The following is a 15,788-nucleotide window of genomic DNA, read 5'->3' on the forward strand; positions in this document are numbered from 1 at the left end:
AACCTTTTACGAGCCTTGTACCCAATCACCCACTCCCTCGCAGTTTTGCATACTCCTAGCTGGTATGCAATCTGGTTGCAATACTCCTCTGTCAATGGCGATGTCATATATGTGTCCTTGAGCGAAGCCAGAATACTACCTCAACAGATGCTCTCAAGACCCCCTGACAACTTATATGACACATGAGATGGACTTTGGAGCTGTGGTGCCAAGCGATGTTGACCTGGAGTGTGCTGTTCAGAATATTTTGTGAACTGCAGACCCAAATACCCTCACGAAACATGAGATTCTAAATTATTCGATGTCATCTGAAGCTGGGGGCAGCAGTTTGGGATGGATTTATCTTCGAGCACCACATTATAGTACTTGGGGGTTCATCATGCAATCAAACTACTGTCCAATGTGGCAAGGACCTGCTCAACATTTAATTTGCAGTGCGACATAGTAGACCTTTGGATGTGATTATGCTGATGATATTATATTATTATATTACCATTCTCTTACTCTATGCCAGAATCCACCTCCTCGGCTTCCTCTGCTGCGCCCCCACCATGCACTAAGACACGACCATTGTCACCATCGACAATGACCCTACCAATTCATTCCTTGTTCTCCCAAGTTAATTTCCATGTCACTAAGGATGCCTTGAGGGTGCTGAGATCTCCAGCAACAGCAACCAATCTGCTTGCTCTTCTCTGTCGTTGACCCCACCAGAATCGATTAATAGACATCCTTGTCTATATTCCCATGTCAGTCCACCAGCACACTGCACTCCTGGGTCACTGAACTTTACTTTATGCAGATGGTGCCATCCCCCCCCCCTCCCCACATGTACCCCATCACCTCCTCATGTGCAACATCACTCTGCTGCCCACACCTGCTGTATTGCACCTCTGATACCTAGATGCCCCATGACCTCCTGCCCCCTCTATGCCCTCACCTTGCCTGTCCATGCCTGGTGTTCATCTCTCCCTGAACTGTTGCAGTGTGCTGATAGCCCTCAAGGCTTAGTGAGGTAGGTGGCTTTCTCAATCAACCACAGTTAGTTCTGTCTAACCATTGTTGGGCATAGAAGTACTGTTGTTTGTGACCTCAGTGTTTGCTGTGCACCATTGCTAGTACATTATTTCATACATGTAGTGTGTTAATCCCATAGTTGTTTGAATCCATGGTTCTCGATAATAGCAAAAATAGGAACCTGAAAAATAAAAATGAAAACATGAAGATTATAATGGGTGGCGAAGCATGGCCATGCATGGTAATGGTGTCTGTGGTATTGTATGTACTTGGCATGCTGTTGTGTACTCGACAATGGTGTCACATGCTTAATCATGCATGTCAATGACATCACCATCAGGCACCATAACCACAACATTACCAGACATGGTTACAACACCCCCAAGCTTTATATTGTTGACCCCCTGGATGACAAAGCCATTGTCAATTAGATCTCCCCCCATGGCAACCCATTGTCATGCCTGAAGTGAAAACACCCCATTACAATTATGTACAATGGCATGTAATGGTACCTAGATTTTTCTGACATCTATGCCATGCTGTTTGCCTAATCAGCTCTGGAAAGGCAGAAACTGCTGTGGGAGTCATGAAAGTCCTCCAGGATACTCTCAACACATCACTCTCAGCTAAGACTGTGGCTAGGAGGCTAAAGAAAATGGGGTTCAAGTTGGTAGTGAAGGTGAAATGACCTTTCCTCAAGGCTCAGCACAAGAAGGCAAGGATGGACTTCTCTGTTGCACATAAAGACTAGACTCTGGAGGATTGGAAGTGGGTTATATGGTCAGATGAGACTAAGATTAATCACCTGGGGTCAGATTGGAAGAAGTGGGCTTGGAAAAAGGCAGGGGAGGGGCTTAGTGAGAGGTTGGTACAGGGTACAGTCAAGGTTGGGGGGGGGGGGAACTTGATGATGTGGGGGTATATGAGCTGGAATGGCACTGGATATGCTGCCAAGATTGAGGGGAGGATGGATGCTGACCTCTACACTCAAATTTTGGAGGATGAATTCCAGAATAGCCTGGAGTGGTGGGGTAAAACTGCTGATGAGATCATCTTCCAGCAGGATAATGACCCCAAACACATCAGCAAAACAGGCCACAAAGTAGTTTGCAGACCATGGGATCAAGGTCATGCAGTGGCCAGCCCAGTCTCCTGACCTTAATCCTATTGAACATCTGTGGAGTCACCTCAAGAGAAGGCTAGCAGAGTATGAGACAGCACCCAGGGGAATGTTGGAGCTTTGGGAGAAAGTGGAAAAGGAGTGGGAGGCAATTAAGCCAGAGGTGTGTCAGGAGTTGATTGAAAGCATGCCTAGGAGGGTTGAGGCAGTATTTAAAGCCAAGGGAGGGTATACCAAGTACTAGGAGTGGACTAATACTATACATTGGAAATTGAGGGACAAAAGCATTGCAATGCACTTTTTGGAAAGAATGGGGTGTATCTTGGCATGTATTGCTTTGTTTGGTCTGGCCCTTAGTGCTCTGGAAGGCTTAGAGTCACCCCCTTCCAATTGTATAGGTATCATGATTATCTGTGCAGAATAGCCTGAGCTACATTGGCAGAAAGTCACACCTCACAAACATTGCAATGCTTTTGACCCTCACTGTACCTTCCAAACTGGTCAGGACACCACCTCGATGTGTGACATCTTCTCTGTCACTGCTGGCACTGCAACACTTGCACCCTGCTCTCCAGCCTGCTGCATGACCTCCTCTCCCATTCACACATCCTCATTGCTGCCCCCATGCACTGCCACTGCAGCCTCCTCCATGGTCCATTGCTTGTAAACATCATCCACTTTGGCCAGTATAGGCACATCCACTGCATCCACCCTTACTGTGACACTGAGTGATTTCTTGTGCTCAACCAATGGCATAAGCACCACCTGCAAAAAGAATGGGGTCAGCCCTGCAGTAGCATACTGCTGACACACTGCCACCTCACTGTCTTCTCCTCTCAGCATTGCAGCCACATTGCCTTCTCCTCCTCTATTCCTTCCTGATCCTCAGGGAAACACCTTGCCTCAGCCATGAGGCCAGCCAACACAGCTGCAAGTTGCTCTCACAGGATGGCCTTCTCCACTTCCACAGGGTCTGGAGAGGAAGCACAAACAAATTGGGAGAGTTGGGGGGCATGGTTAGCAGACATGATTAGAGAAATAGAAGGGATTGAGGATGAGGGGGAAAGAATCAAATTGATGCAAAGGTTTGAGCTGCACTGTCACACACCAAAGGTGTTTGGTGAGGTGGACATGGATACAGCTGATGAATGGAGATGAAGACCATAGCCCTCATGCGAAGAAGGACAGCCAGCAATGTTGGCAGTCATCCCTCACACAAGAACAAGTTGTCAATGCCAAAGAAAAAGAAAGGGAGTGAGTTAGGCACCAGTTAACATTCTTAAGCGCCTGTGTATGGTATTCCAGTTTTTGACACATCTCTGCTATTGCTGCAGATACCAAAACCATTCCTACACTTGCTTGTAGTGCTCAGCCACACACTCCTACCTTCCAAAATTGGAGAGGATCTGTGCACTTCACACATTTCTACAGCACTCCCTCCAAAAGATGCTCATTTCACTAATTCTTCTGATATGGCTGCCTCCACATCAATCATTTCGCTTGTCCCCTTTGCTAGGGACCATGGCTACATATATCTACCAGGAGTTCCTAGCAGCTTCCATCCTGAAGCATCCTGGTACATCCCATCCTTGTCTGCCCCCTCTCAGCCCATCCAGCTTGGACAGTGTGTTCTTTTTGTCAGTATGACCTCTAGGAGGACATTCTTTGGTCGCCTCAGGTCTGTTACTTGCTTGGAAAGGTCTTATGTGGTTGTTTCAGTCTCTCCAGTCCAAGAAGCATATGGATCCTTCCTCCCTGCTCCCTGCAATGTCTTCATACCAGTCTCATCAATCATTCTTCCAAAATTGCGACAGCTACAGTATAATCTACTGTTCTCCACTCTCCCTGATCACATCCATGATGAGTATGATGCCCATCTTGCCTCCTTATTGCAAGATACAGCAGAAGATGCTCCCCCTTGATCCTCTTTTCCAACAGAGCCTCATTCATGCAGTTTTTATTTGCTTCACTAAGAGGAATGGTTTGGGGGGGGGGGGGAAAGTTGCAATCCCTTATGCTCCTGTCACCCCACAGACCCCCAAAGCTTGACCCCTGTTGACATCTGACTCACCCTGTCTGCTTTTGGATGTACTATATCAGCATCAGATCAGTGCTGCCTCTCTGTCATCCCACCTTGGCCTAGAAGCAATCTCCTCAAGATGTGACATGCACAGCCTCCCCCTAGTGTGATTCCAGTGTGCATTCCCAGTTCTTGACATTACTTGACTCATACTTTGACATTCTGACTGTCCTTGACTCACCTATTGCCAATACTTACCAATCTTTTGACCTTGCTTCCTGATTCTTTGCTTTTTGGCTTACTTATCCTTACCAATGCTTGCCAATGCTTTCTAAGATGATTACCCATTGCTTACATTCCTTACTCATCAGTTACCAATCACTTACCAAGTGTTTGCACCTTGTTTTCCATAGGCAATGCCCCTGTACTGTATATAAATCACTGTACTTAGATAGCTGAATAAGAAGACATCAGAGAGCCCCTCTTGCTCACATTTTTCATCATCACTCAGTAAATCATTCATCAGCTTTGATAGTTGAGACTTTATTAAGGGTCTAACTATCATCTGCTTCGCTTATAATCATCTATCATCAATCAGCTTTGCTCCAAGTCCTCCCTGAGCTCAGTGCAGCTCAGGACATTGAATTAAGTCATCCTCCATCCTTCTGTAGGCTGACAGCAGTTTACCCTGTTGCATTCTCTTGCATTCTTGCTCCCTCTTCATCAGGAGCACCCCCAACCCTCAGCACTCATCTTTGAGTGTTGCAGCTCACAAAAACCCTCCCAAATAAAAGGTTCTACCATCTAGGTACCACATAGGCACACCACCACTTGCTCTTTTTGTCTTTTGTGTTGGTTTTGGTTGGTTTTCACCACTGAACCACACTTTGACTCACAATGGGACTACAGTAAGCAGTATCTTCTGACAGAGTGAGGGTACATGTACAAGTAAGAGGTGGAGCTGGCAAGAGGGGGAAGCATATGAGGGCAGAGCATACTAGCACGAAGTCCAGCTTGTGGAATTTGAGGTGACAGGGGCAACTGGAGTTTTTCCAGAGGCAACTGGCATGGATGAGTGGTGACATGGCTGGGCAGTGGCTTGGCTACTGAATTCTGGATGACTCTGGGCAGATGCAGAATTTCTGGGTCAGCTTATTGATGACTGGGCAACATGCTGAAGGTCAGGAGAAACTCCAAAGGAGACAGGGCTTGGAGGAGACATGAGGTTACAAGCAGGAAGACCTCCAAAAGCATCTGAAGGCATAGAGTGATAGAGGTTTGTCACAGAGGCCAGTAGAATTTAGTGACAGATTTCTGTTCCAGCCTCAGGGAGTATACAGCTCCCTACACCACCTGGTTCGATTCTCCATAAGGCACCCTGCACACATTGCTTGGTGAAAAATACTGCATGCATGGGTCCAGTGGGGCACATGTGTGATAGCTGCACTCACATGAAGCAGGGTTGTGAGAAGTCGACCAAGGCCATGGGAAAGAAGGTGCAGGCAGGTGCATCAGTTGGTAAGTGGTGACTTTACCCCAGGAGACTCACAGCTGATGTCAAGTAGCACAGTCTTTGAAGGCTGCAAAGGCTAGCCCATCCAAGAGGGCTGCTGATGACAATGATGACAAAGTGGAGGTAGTTGAGAGCCATGCGCATGTGAAGGTAAGGCCCCTGTGTGAGGAGGGCTTGATGGCAAGGTCATGGCTGACCCCTCACAATCACTGAGGCTGTTGCACATGGAGGCCACAGAGTTGCATGCCACATACCTGTGACTTCAGGTGCATGTTGATCAGCTCACTGAGGCACTGGAGAAGATTGGGGTGGAGTAGAAATGTCTGTAGTTAGTTTGGATTCACTGTTATTCCCCATCTGTATGTCAGCATGCACAGCACTAATTATACTGCTGCTTTTCCTTCTGTGCAAGGTTGTGATGCACAATGACTTGAAGTGCTTGAACACTCTCTGCAGAACAGAGTGGCCACAGTAAGATACAGTGTGCAGGGTACTGCCTAACTTGTCTTCTTTGTGCAGCTTTTGACTTCTCTCAGCAGCAAGTCCTTGTGGTATGGTGTTGACAGTAGGATGTGATGGATTCTTGAAGAGAGAACAAAGGGACTGTTTGTTGGGTAACTGGGATGGTCTTTGGGTATCAACTGCAAGGAGACAGAAGAAGAATTGAAGGAAAAATAGGTCAAGGGGTGCATGCTGACTGCATGTTTGAAGAGGAAATGTGCAGGGTAGTTGTGAGCATCCACAGTATATGGTGGCTGAGGATGGCATCAGCGAGACTAGTAAGAGACATAGGAGAGACATTGATTTAGCTATATACTTATTTTGGTCATTTTTCTGGACAGTTTTTGACTTTTTGTTAGCAGTTTTCATTTTCTTTGAGTGAGGACTAGCCATCAGTAGAATCACTGGACAAAGCCTGGGGTGGAACAGAGGTCTCTGGATGAAACCCAGGATAAAACAGATAGACGGAAATGGACTATGTTTGATATCAGGTGGAGTGAGTGGTATGTGGGTCACCCCTGCAGGGGACTTTGAATGCTGACTGTCCCCAGTCAGCATGGGAGAAGGAATGAGGGTAGCAGAAGAAGCTGCAGAGCAGTGGGTGATGCCATGGAAGGAGGTAGGGGTATCATGGGAGAAGAGGGAATGAAGGGAGGGCACAATGGACAGACTGTGGGTACTGGAAAAGGCAGATAGTCAGCTGTCTGAGGCAAAAGCCTCTACCTTGTCATCAGTGGGGTCAACCTCAGCCTCCTCAAGAAGGTGGTTGAGTTTCTTGTCATCCAACCCAGTAATGCAAGTCACAGTTGTGTGGGTTTGTGACCACAGGTGGTATGGAAGCAGGAGGAATGCAGCAAAGTGGAGCTTGGAAATGGAGCCATCCAACTCAGCCAGCAGGTACAAGCCCCCAGTGGTCTGACAAAGGATGACCATGGGACCAGTGTACTGTGGCTTTGTCTTCTGGTTCAGTTCTTTCTCTACAGTGGCTCAAAAAACTGACCACATGTTTGTATGTTTTACATTAGTTATGACTAAACACAATAACCCCTAACCCTAACCCTAAACCATGAGTGTATGAAATAGGGTAATTACTCTTGGCTTTCTATTGGTCCATGAATCAAGTGATTTGGATAGGAATTAATAGAATAGCAGCCATTTGAAAATGACATGTCATGTGGACAGTTTTTTGACTTACAGTTTTGATTACATAGTTTTGAGTTTAACAAAGTTTAAAATGCTGTGATGTGCTTACTAATGCTTACATGGTATATCACATGGTCTATTTGATGATTTGTCATCATACAAATGAATTGGGACCATCAAGGCTCCCTCTTCTACCCCAACTCATGAAACTATCCTCCTGGTCCATCTGGGCCATTTTCTCACAGTAATCCCCATAAATATTGGTGCCCACTACAGTAATGTCATCAGGGTATATGTCCAACACAATCAAACCCTTAAAAAATCTGCTTTCAGTCATCCTTGTGCTGTTTCCCCCACCCATACCTGATATGTTCTGCAACTAATCAGTACTGAGAATGCTGAAAAAGCCATGATGGTTATGGTTGATCTGGCACTCTAAAACATGACCAACAATACAATCACCTCTTATCTGGTTGGTTTCTACCTCAAGGGTGCTAGGTTGAGGGCTAGGGTGAGCTGAAAACCTTCATTACAGTCCAGGTGCCCTGGGGGGGATAGTCCACTGAACTGCTAGGAAGGAGATTCCATCAATCCATCTAGGCCTGGGTATTACCTATGGTCTTATATGACCAAATCACCCATTCCCAGTCATCCACAGTCAGCTGAGAGCACAGTCTAGCCATGCTTCCCATGCCACCTGAAGTGCACAGGAATGTTTTGTCTCACCCCAGCATTGAAACTAATTGTACTGTGGTGAAAATGTACTGGTTAAAAGGTGTTTTGTTTGTTCATTATTTTCTGATGTGCCAGATTGACCTCCATGGCATTTCCAGCTGTCTCAGTACTGATTAGGTGCAGAACATATCAGGTATGGGTGGGGGAAACAGCACAAGGATGACTGAAAGCAGATTTTTTAAGGGTTTGATTGTGTTGGACATATACCCTGATGACATTACTGTAGTGGGCACCAATATTTATGGGGATTACTGTGAGAAAATGGCCCAGATGGACCAGGAGGATGGTTTCATGAGTTGGGGTAGAAGAGGGAGCCTTGATGGTCCCAATTCATTTGTATGATGACAAATCATCAAATAGACCATGTGATATACCATGTAAGCATTAGTAAGCACATCACAGCATTTTAAACTTTGTTAAACTCAAAACTATGTAATCAAAACTGTAAGTCAAAAAACTGTCCACATGACATGTCATTTTCAAATGGCTGCTATTCTATTAATTCCTATCCAAATCACTTGATTCATGGACCAATAGAAAGCCAAGAGTAATTACCCAATTTCATACACTCATGGTTTAGGGTTAGGGTTAGGGGTTATTGTGTTTAGTCATAACTAATGTAAAACATACAAACATGTGGTCATTTTTTTGAGCCACTGTATGTGGGAGTTGCAGATGAGCACGAGGGTGCTGGGAGCAAAGTTATAGTCTTTGATGTGATGCTGAAAGGCAGCTTCCTCAACATTGTCTCTTGAACCTCTAGAATAGCTTGGCACCCTTCTACAAGCCAACACTGAACTCAGAAGAAAATTGATAGAGGTAGAATGGATGCTCCAGATCAAGCTGAATGAGCATGATGTGGACCTGGAAGAGATGCACACAAGGGTAGAAGAGTTGAAACCTGAGTTGATGGCCTTGAATTGGGAAGAAGGCCTGACAGTGCATGAAGTAGGTTTCATGTTTGGTCATTTTGGGAGCTGTTACTGACTCAACTTGATTGGTTGACAGTGCCAAGTTGCAAAAGTGCCTCAAAAACACACATTTGGCATACCAATCTCCCCAAATGTGGGCATGTGAGCATGAGACTTATGAATCCCGAGTTGCAGTGCTCAAGGCCGATTCAGGACTCACCCAACAAGAATATGGACCTTTTCCCTATGAGCAGTTGTGCCTTCTGTTGTGTCAAAGGGAAGGTTTGAGGGTGGAGAGTGTAGGTGAGGGTCAAAGAGGATTTGGACTAAGGGGTTGTGGCCAAAAGAACTTGGTGTCAAAAGATGGAGAGCTGACTAAGTGCACAGGTGGTCATGGTACATGCCACATCACTTAGAGACTACAGTACAGCATGGACAGGAATACTGTATGAGGCATCACTGTCTTCTCTGTGTCTTGCTCTGGCAGAGCAAAAATCACCACTTCAGCTCCTTTCTGTCAAAGTTCTTCTTTAGAGTCAAGAAATATCTTCTCAGGCAAGTTCCCTTTTTGTTTGTCTAAAGTACTTAACCTGCATCCAGACCAAAGCCCCTTCAGGGTTAACCTGACTTGAGTGGAACCTACCTCTTCTGGAGTCAGAGTTCTTGGCCATCAGAAAACACTTTCTTACACTTGGAGCCCACTGCGAGGGGCTTCAATCATCAACCAGGAAGTAAAGTACAACCTCAGGTGAACAGCAGCTAGGGTTGCCCACAAAGAAAGACACAAGAAAGTGAATGAAGCATTCAGATCAAGGAAGAAAGCAATGCCTCCCCATTTAGCTAAGTTGTCTCTAGGGAAGCTCTCCACTGAAGTCCATCTTCCAGAATCCCCAGAACCAGAAGAGCTGAAACAGACCCAAGCACCCAGTTTCATGGAATATCAAACACCAGCACTGGTTATCGGATCAAACTCAGAAACCTTGTTTGGTTCTACAGAAGAAGCAGAAAAGCTCCTACAAGAAATACCTTCACCACTCATGGAATTACCCCTCACAGTATTCATAGAGGAGCCCAAAGACATTCCATTTTCCATTCCTACATTTACAGGAGCAAAAGTTGATACTACCAGCTTAGAGGATATGTACAAAGCAATCTGGGATGACAGGCAGCTGATGAACTTGTCAAAGTTTGCAATGCCTAAGAAGGAAAAGGAAGAAGAGTTACTGCTATTTACAACCTACTGGGACAAAGGAAAGGAAAGGGCGACAGAGCAGTCACCAGATAGAATCTATGTCAATGACCCAAAAGTTGTGGTCCACCAAGGATGGACCAGAGAAAGGTCATCCTTGAGGTCGAGGATGAGAGCAAAGTCAAGACATAGGTTGGGACATAGGGAGAGGTTGAGACACAAGCACAGGTACAGATTGACTTCCAGGTTGAGTTACAGAACAAGGCACAGGTTGAAGTCCCATTGCCACAGACATAAAAGATTGGACAAGTTGAGAAGTAGACACCATTGGAGGTCCTACTCCACAGATAGTTCATCAAGTGACTTGAGCAAGGAGGAGGAAAGGAGAAGAAGGTAGTGATTGGAGCCAAATGGGAGGAGGATGCACCAGAAGTCGAAGGAAGAGGAGTCAGACTGGGAGATGGAGACTTGAGGTGAGTGCATTTTGAAGCAGGAGCAGGCCTTTGGGTGATTTCGACGATGGGTTTGGCAGGGTACTGAGGAGGAGTGAGCGCAGGAGGAGTAGAGCCCATGCAAAGCACCTGGACCCAGGCTCAGGACTGCACCGAGTCATTCTGGGGTGGTGTCAACAAGAGGGCTATTAGGTTGAGAGAGAGGAGGAAAACATGCATGTATAGAGGGCAGGTATAATGAAGTTGGCAGCAGTGCACACACTTGAGCCCTAGGGCTCCAGAACAGATGGCTCAAGCAATGTGACACTGGTTGCAGGGGACAGGCAGGTAGATAGGAAAGCCACCATCCTTCAAGGTGCACTTGATGAGCTCGATGTGCCAGTCCAGACAATACACACTGTCACACACCAAAGGTGTTTGGTGAGATGGACATGGATACAGCTGATGGATGGAGATGAAGACCATAGCCCTCATGCAAAGTAGGACAACCAGAAATGTCAACAGTCATCCCTCACACAAGAATGAGTCATCAATGCCAGAAAAAAGGAAGGAAGTCCTCTGGTGGGAGATGGACTTTCCCCTCACTAGACCTTGACGAGGTCCAGAGGCTTGGTGAGGAGGCTGCCCCACTGCCTAAGAAGTGAGTTATATGGGTGAAACTCCCATCAGGTGTTCAAAGTGAAACTAGTCCACCCCCTCCATCCAAAGGATGGGTGTCAAGCTTCCCTGAGCCAACACTAAAAACAATCAGTGAAAACCTAGAGGTATGCACAGCCGGGAGTACAACCCCAGGGCACTGAAGGGAGCTGTTTGATCTAGGCCCTGCTGCAGGAGGTTTCCATTGGCATAGATATTCAGCCGGACACCTTGCTTAATCCTGACACCTTCGTATACAAATTGGAGGTAATCCCCCAAAGAGGGTGGCAAAGGCGCACCAGGAAGCGTGGCGTACGACCGTTTTGACCCCTCTGGATTGGCTTCCTGTGCGGTCAGCAGTCCCCTTGTCAGGGTCTGTGCTATTGACCGGGAGGTTTTTAGTCAGTCGGGCCCCTTCGATGCCTTGAGCACAACGCTGTTTCCTAGCACGGTTACCCCAACCTGACATCACTGGAGCTGACAACCAGTACTCACTTATGAGTTTTCCTCCTACCTAACCAAAAAAAAAAAAAAGGAAGGAAGTGAGTTAAGCACCAATAAAAGTTCTTAAGTGCCCATGTACAGCATTCCAGTTTTCAACATATCTCCACCAATTCCACAGATACTGACACCATTCACACACTCACTTATAGTGCTCAGCCACATGATCCTACCTTCCAGGATTGGAAAGGATTTGCACACTCCACACATTTCTACAGCACTCCCTCCAAAAGATGCTCATTTTGCTAATTCTTCTGATATGGCCACCTCCATGTCAATCATTTTGCTTGTCCCCTTTGCTAGGGACCATGGCTATGTATATCTACCAGGGGTTCCTACCAGCTTCCATCCTGAAGTGTCCTGGTACATCCCATCCTTGTCTGCCCCCTCTCAGCCCATCCAGCTTGGACAGCATGTTCTTTTCATCAGTATGACCTCTAGGAGGATGCTCTTTGGTTGCCTCAGGTCTGGCATTCACTTGGAAAGGTCTTATGTGGTTGTTTCAGTCTCTCCAGTCCAAGAAGCATAGAGCTAGTTCGGTAACAAAGTCCCACAAAGCATCCAGGTGAAAAAACCCAAAAAAAAGTCCCAGGCCTTCATGACATAAGCACACAGAGTTCAAGTGGAGCTCCAATTCAGGAGGAGACATAGCTGATATTGATAACTGCAACACAACTAGCATCGCTGATGAGTTGGGTGTAACTGGGAACCTGATGGGTGGGGACCCTCCTGATGCCACAGATGACAAGACCAAGGAAAGGTGCATCAACATCAATGACAACCCCTATCAATGCCACAAACTCCTCATTCTTATCCTCATCCACCATCACCTCCAACTCTTATCCCTGTTACTTGTGTTGGCAGATGCTCTACAGGCTGTCACAGAAGTGATGCAGCATGCTGACCTGATCCCATACCACATGTTGATCCTGACTGGGAGTGGGTGGGTAGCTGAATTGTTGAACAGCCATCCTGAGTGAATTCATACAGAACTTGCAGTTCACAAGCACATATTCGACATCAAGCTCCAACAGCATAGAATTGGTCCTTCCAAACACATCACACTTGAAGAGCAACTTGCAATCTTTCTATATACAGTGGCTCAAAAAACTGACCACATGTTTGGACATTTTACCCATATCCCCTAACCTAGGCCCTAACCTATAAGTGTATGAAACAAAGCCCTTACCATTGGCTCTCTATTTGTGCAGGGGTCAAGGGTTTTGGATAAGGTTTGATCAAATGGCAGCCATTTCAAAATGATGACTCATGTGGTCAGTTTTTTGACTTGATATCAATTTAAGTATCTAGTACTTCATATGAGCTCTGTTGGCCCTAATAACTGCTTCAATCCTTCTAGGCATGCTTTCTATCCATTTTTGACACTGCTCCTCATCAATCTTCCCCCATTCTTCCACCACTCTTTCCCACAGTCAGTGAATGACTGTAGGAGCACTCTCATAACCTTGAGAGGCATCTCTTGAGGTGATTCCAAGTATGTTCAATGCAATTACAGTCTGGAGATTGTGCAGGCCAGTCCAGAAGGTTGATTTCTTGTTCTTCCAACCAACTTTGGGCTCTCCTAGAGGTGTGCTTGGGGCCATTATCTTGTTGAAAGATTATATGACCTTCTGGAATTCCAGAATCTTCCAAGCTTTGCAGCAGCCCCTGCTCCAAAATGGCCACATACTATTCAGCATCCATCCATCCTTCCACCTCACTCAAAACCCCTTCTCCATTCCACCTTCTGCAGCCCCATACCATCAGTGAGAGTCCATATGGTATGTTTGCATAGTCTCACTACACAGTTGCTTGCCGGCTTTGGTATTTTACTTTGTTTGTGATCCTGGCAAGCCACTGCTCTGCCATGCTGCAGAATTTGTATTTTGAACTGCTCTGACAATGATGGATAGTGAACTCCTGGAACCCCTCCTACTGATTATCACAGCACTAGTGATGCTTGTTGGTGAGTCTTGCCTCAAGCTAGTGACTGAAGATATGCCCTCCAATAAGGATCGAGCCAACTGGACTGAGGAAGAGAAAGAGGCCCTTGTTGCTTTCCTTGTCAACAAGAAAATCGCTGGCAAGATGGGCGATGTGTCATTCAAGTCTGCCACTTGGAGTGCAGCTGCTGCCCACATAAACAAGAAATTCCTGAAACAAAAGATCTGTACGGTATGCTCATATAGTCTCACTACACTCTTTGACAATTCTACAGAGATATATTGGGTGATTAGTAAGAATGGTCAGAAATTGAAAGTTGACTGCCAGCTGCGATGCTCATATTGTGCTCATATTGCTGATCAATGCTCAGCACACAGCCATGGATGATGAAGAAGCACATCAATCATGAGAGCTCATACAAGAGAAGGTCCTTGTCATTGTCCAGATTCTTACCAAACTAATGGTCGATCTCCTCTCTGGAGAGATCCCTAAGAATATATGGCCATACCACACATCTGTGCTTTCTGGAGAGGCTTGGTTGGTTGAACTGATCCTTGGTCACCCAGACTGTATATGTTGCGAGTTAGGTATGAGCATACACATGTTCAAAGAAATTACTCTTGAACTCCACAACCATGGCTACCAAGCCTCGAAGCACACCTCTCTTGAAGAACAGCTCACAATTTTTTTGTATACGTGTGTCACTGGCCTACCAATCAGACATGTTGGAGAACATTTTCAGAGATCCAATGATACAATCTTGAGGTACATTTTGATTTGCTTTTCTGTGCCCATTTCTAACAGCATCTGTACTTAGATACTTCCACAAAATGGTTACAATCTTTGCTTCTGAACCCTTCTATTTGAAGCATGTATCACTCCCATTTGCTTCTTCAACTACTACTGTCCACCCAAAAATCATGCAGAGTCATAGGTTCTGGCTGTACCTCAAGGATGCAATCAGTGCCATTGATGGCAGTCATATTCCCACTTCCCCACCACTTCATGACTGTGCCACATACTGCAACTGAAAGGGCACCATGTCCCAGAATTGCATGTTCACCTGTGATTTTGGCATGAATTTCACTTATGTATTGACTGGCTGGGAGGGTTTGGCTATGGATGCACAAATTTTCCAGGAAGCATGCGCATCAAGCCTTGATATTCCCCAAGGAAAGTATCTCCTTGGCAATGCTGGTTTCCCATTGTCAGAAAGAGTCCTCGTACCTTACCACTGCACACGCTATCACCTGGCAGAGTAGCGACAAGCATCATTAAGGTATGCATTTACCATGTGATTGATATCCATTTACTTCCCATTTTACAGGCCTGCAAACAAAGAAGAGCTTTTCAATTTGTGTCACTCATCTGCACAGAATGTTGTCAAACGAATCTTTGGTGTCATCAAGTGTCATTTCTGAATTCTTCTTCTCCCTCCAGAATATCCTATCGAGATCCAGGCGCTCATTCCTGTTGCCCTATGTGTTATCCACAATTTAATTATGTCACACAAACAGGATCCAGATGCTGATGGAGAAATGCTGGAGGGGGATAGTGGAGGTGATGGGGGTACTGGGGAAGTTGGCAACATCGAGCAAGAAGAAAGCATGCTATCAGGGGATGACAAGGGAGATGATGACCCTCAAGAATTATCAGCCAGGGCATTGCATGATTCTATTGCTGAGGCAATGTGGCACAACTACCAGGAGTATCTGCAGAAGTGAGGGCAAACTTGATTGTAGAGATTGTTTTATGTACACTTTTCTCACTTTCTAAATGAATATCTCTGGATCATTCTTTGCATAACAAAGCACTGGGTCAGATAAATTGCGAGCAGGGATACAAACATGATGGAGGTACTACAACACAAGGTCATCTGGAATGAGTTTCTGGTTATGAAGACAAGTCTGAATCCAGTTTCTACAAAGGGTTTTATCATCCAACATGAGGTATAAATCAATCGCCCCCCCATCCATATGGAATGCTTCCATCAGGGCTGTCTTAGCTAACAGGGGAAGGTTGTCATCTTGCCATGTGAGCATCTCCACAGCAGTGTGCATACACTCAGTATGCCTTTGCTGTGCAGCAACTGCAGACGATGAACTG

General features: G+C 45.9%; 1 protein-coding gene across 1 annotated transcript; it reads left to right on the forward strand.

Annotated features, from left to right (window-relative positions):
- Window positions 1-5,608: 5,608 nt before the first annotated feature.
- On the forward strand, window positions 5,609-5,987 carry F5J12DRAFT_888324 (uncharacterized protein; the record flags this gene model as incomplete). Its single annotated transcript, XM_051747248.1, has 3 exons — window positions 5,609-5,675; window positions 5,723-5,820; window positions 5,937-5,987. The coding sequence occupies 3 exons, from the start codon at window positions 5,609-5,611 to the stop codon at window positions 5,985-5,987; spliced, it is 216 nt and encodes a 71-aa protein (XP_051604105.1).
- Window positions 5,988-15,788: the final 9,801 nt, after the last annotated feature.

The sequence above is a fragment of the Pisolithus orientalis genome, assembly GCF_024613125.1.
Source record: "Pisolithus orientalis strain OTSU chromosome Unknown F5J12scaffold_3, whole genome shotgun sequence".
NCBI lineage: Eukaryota > Fungi > Basidiomycota > Agaricomycetes > Boletales > Pisolithaceae > Pisolithus > Pisolithus orientalis.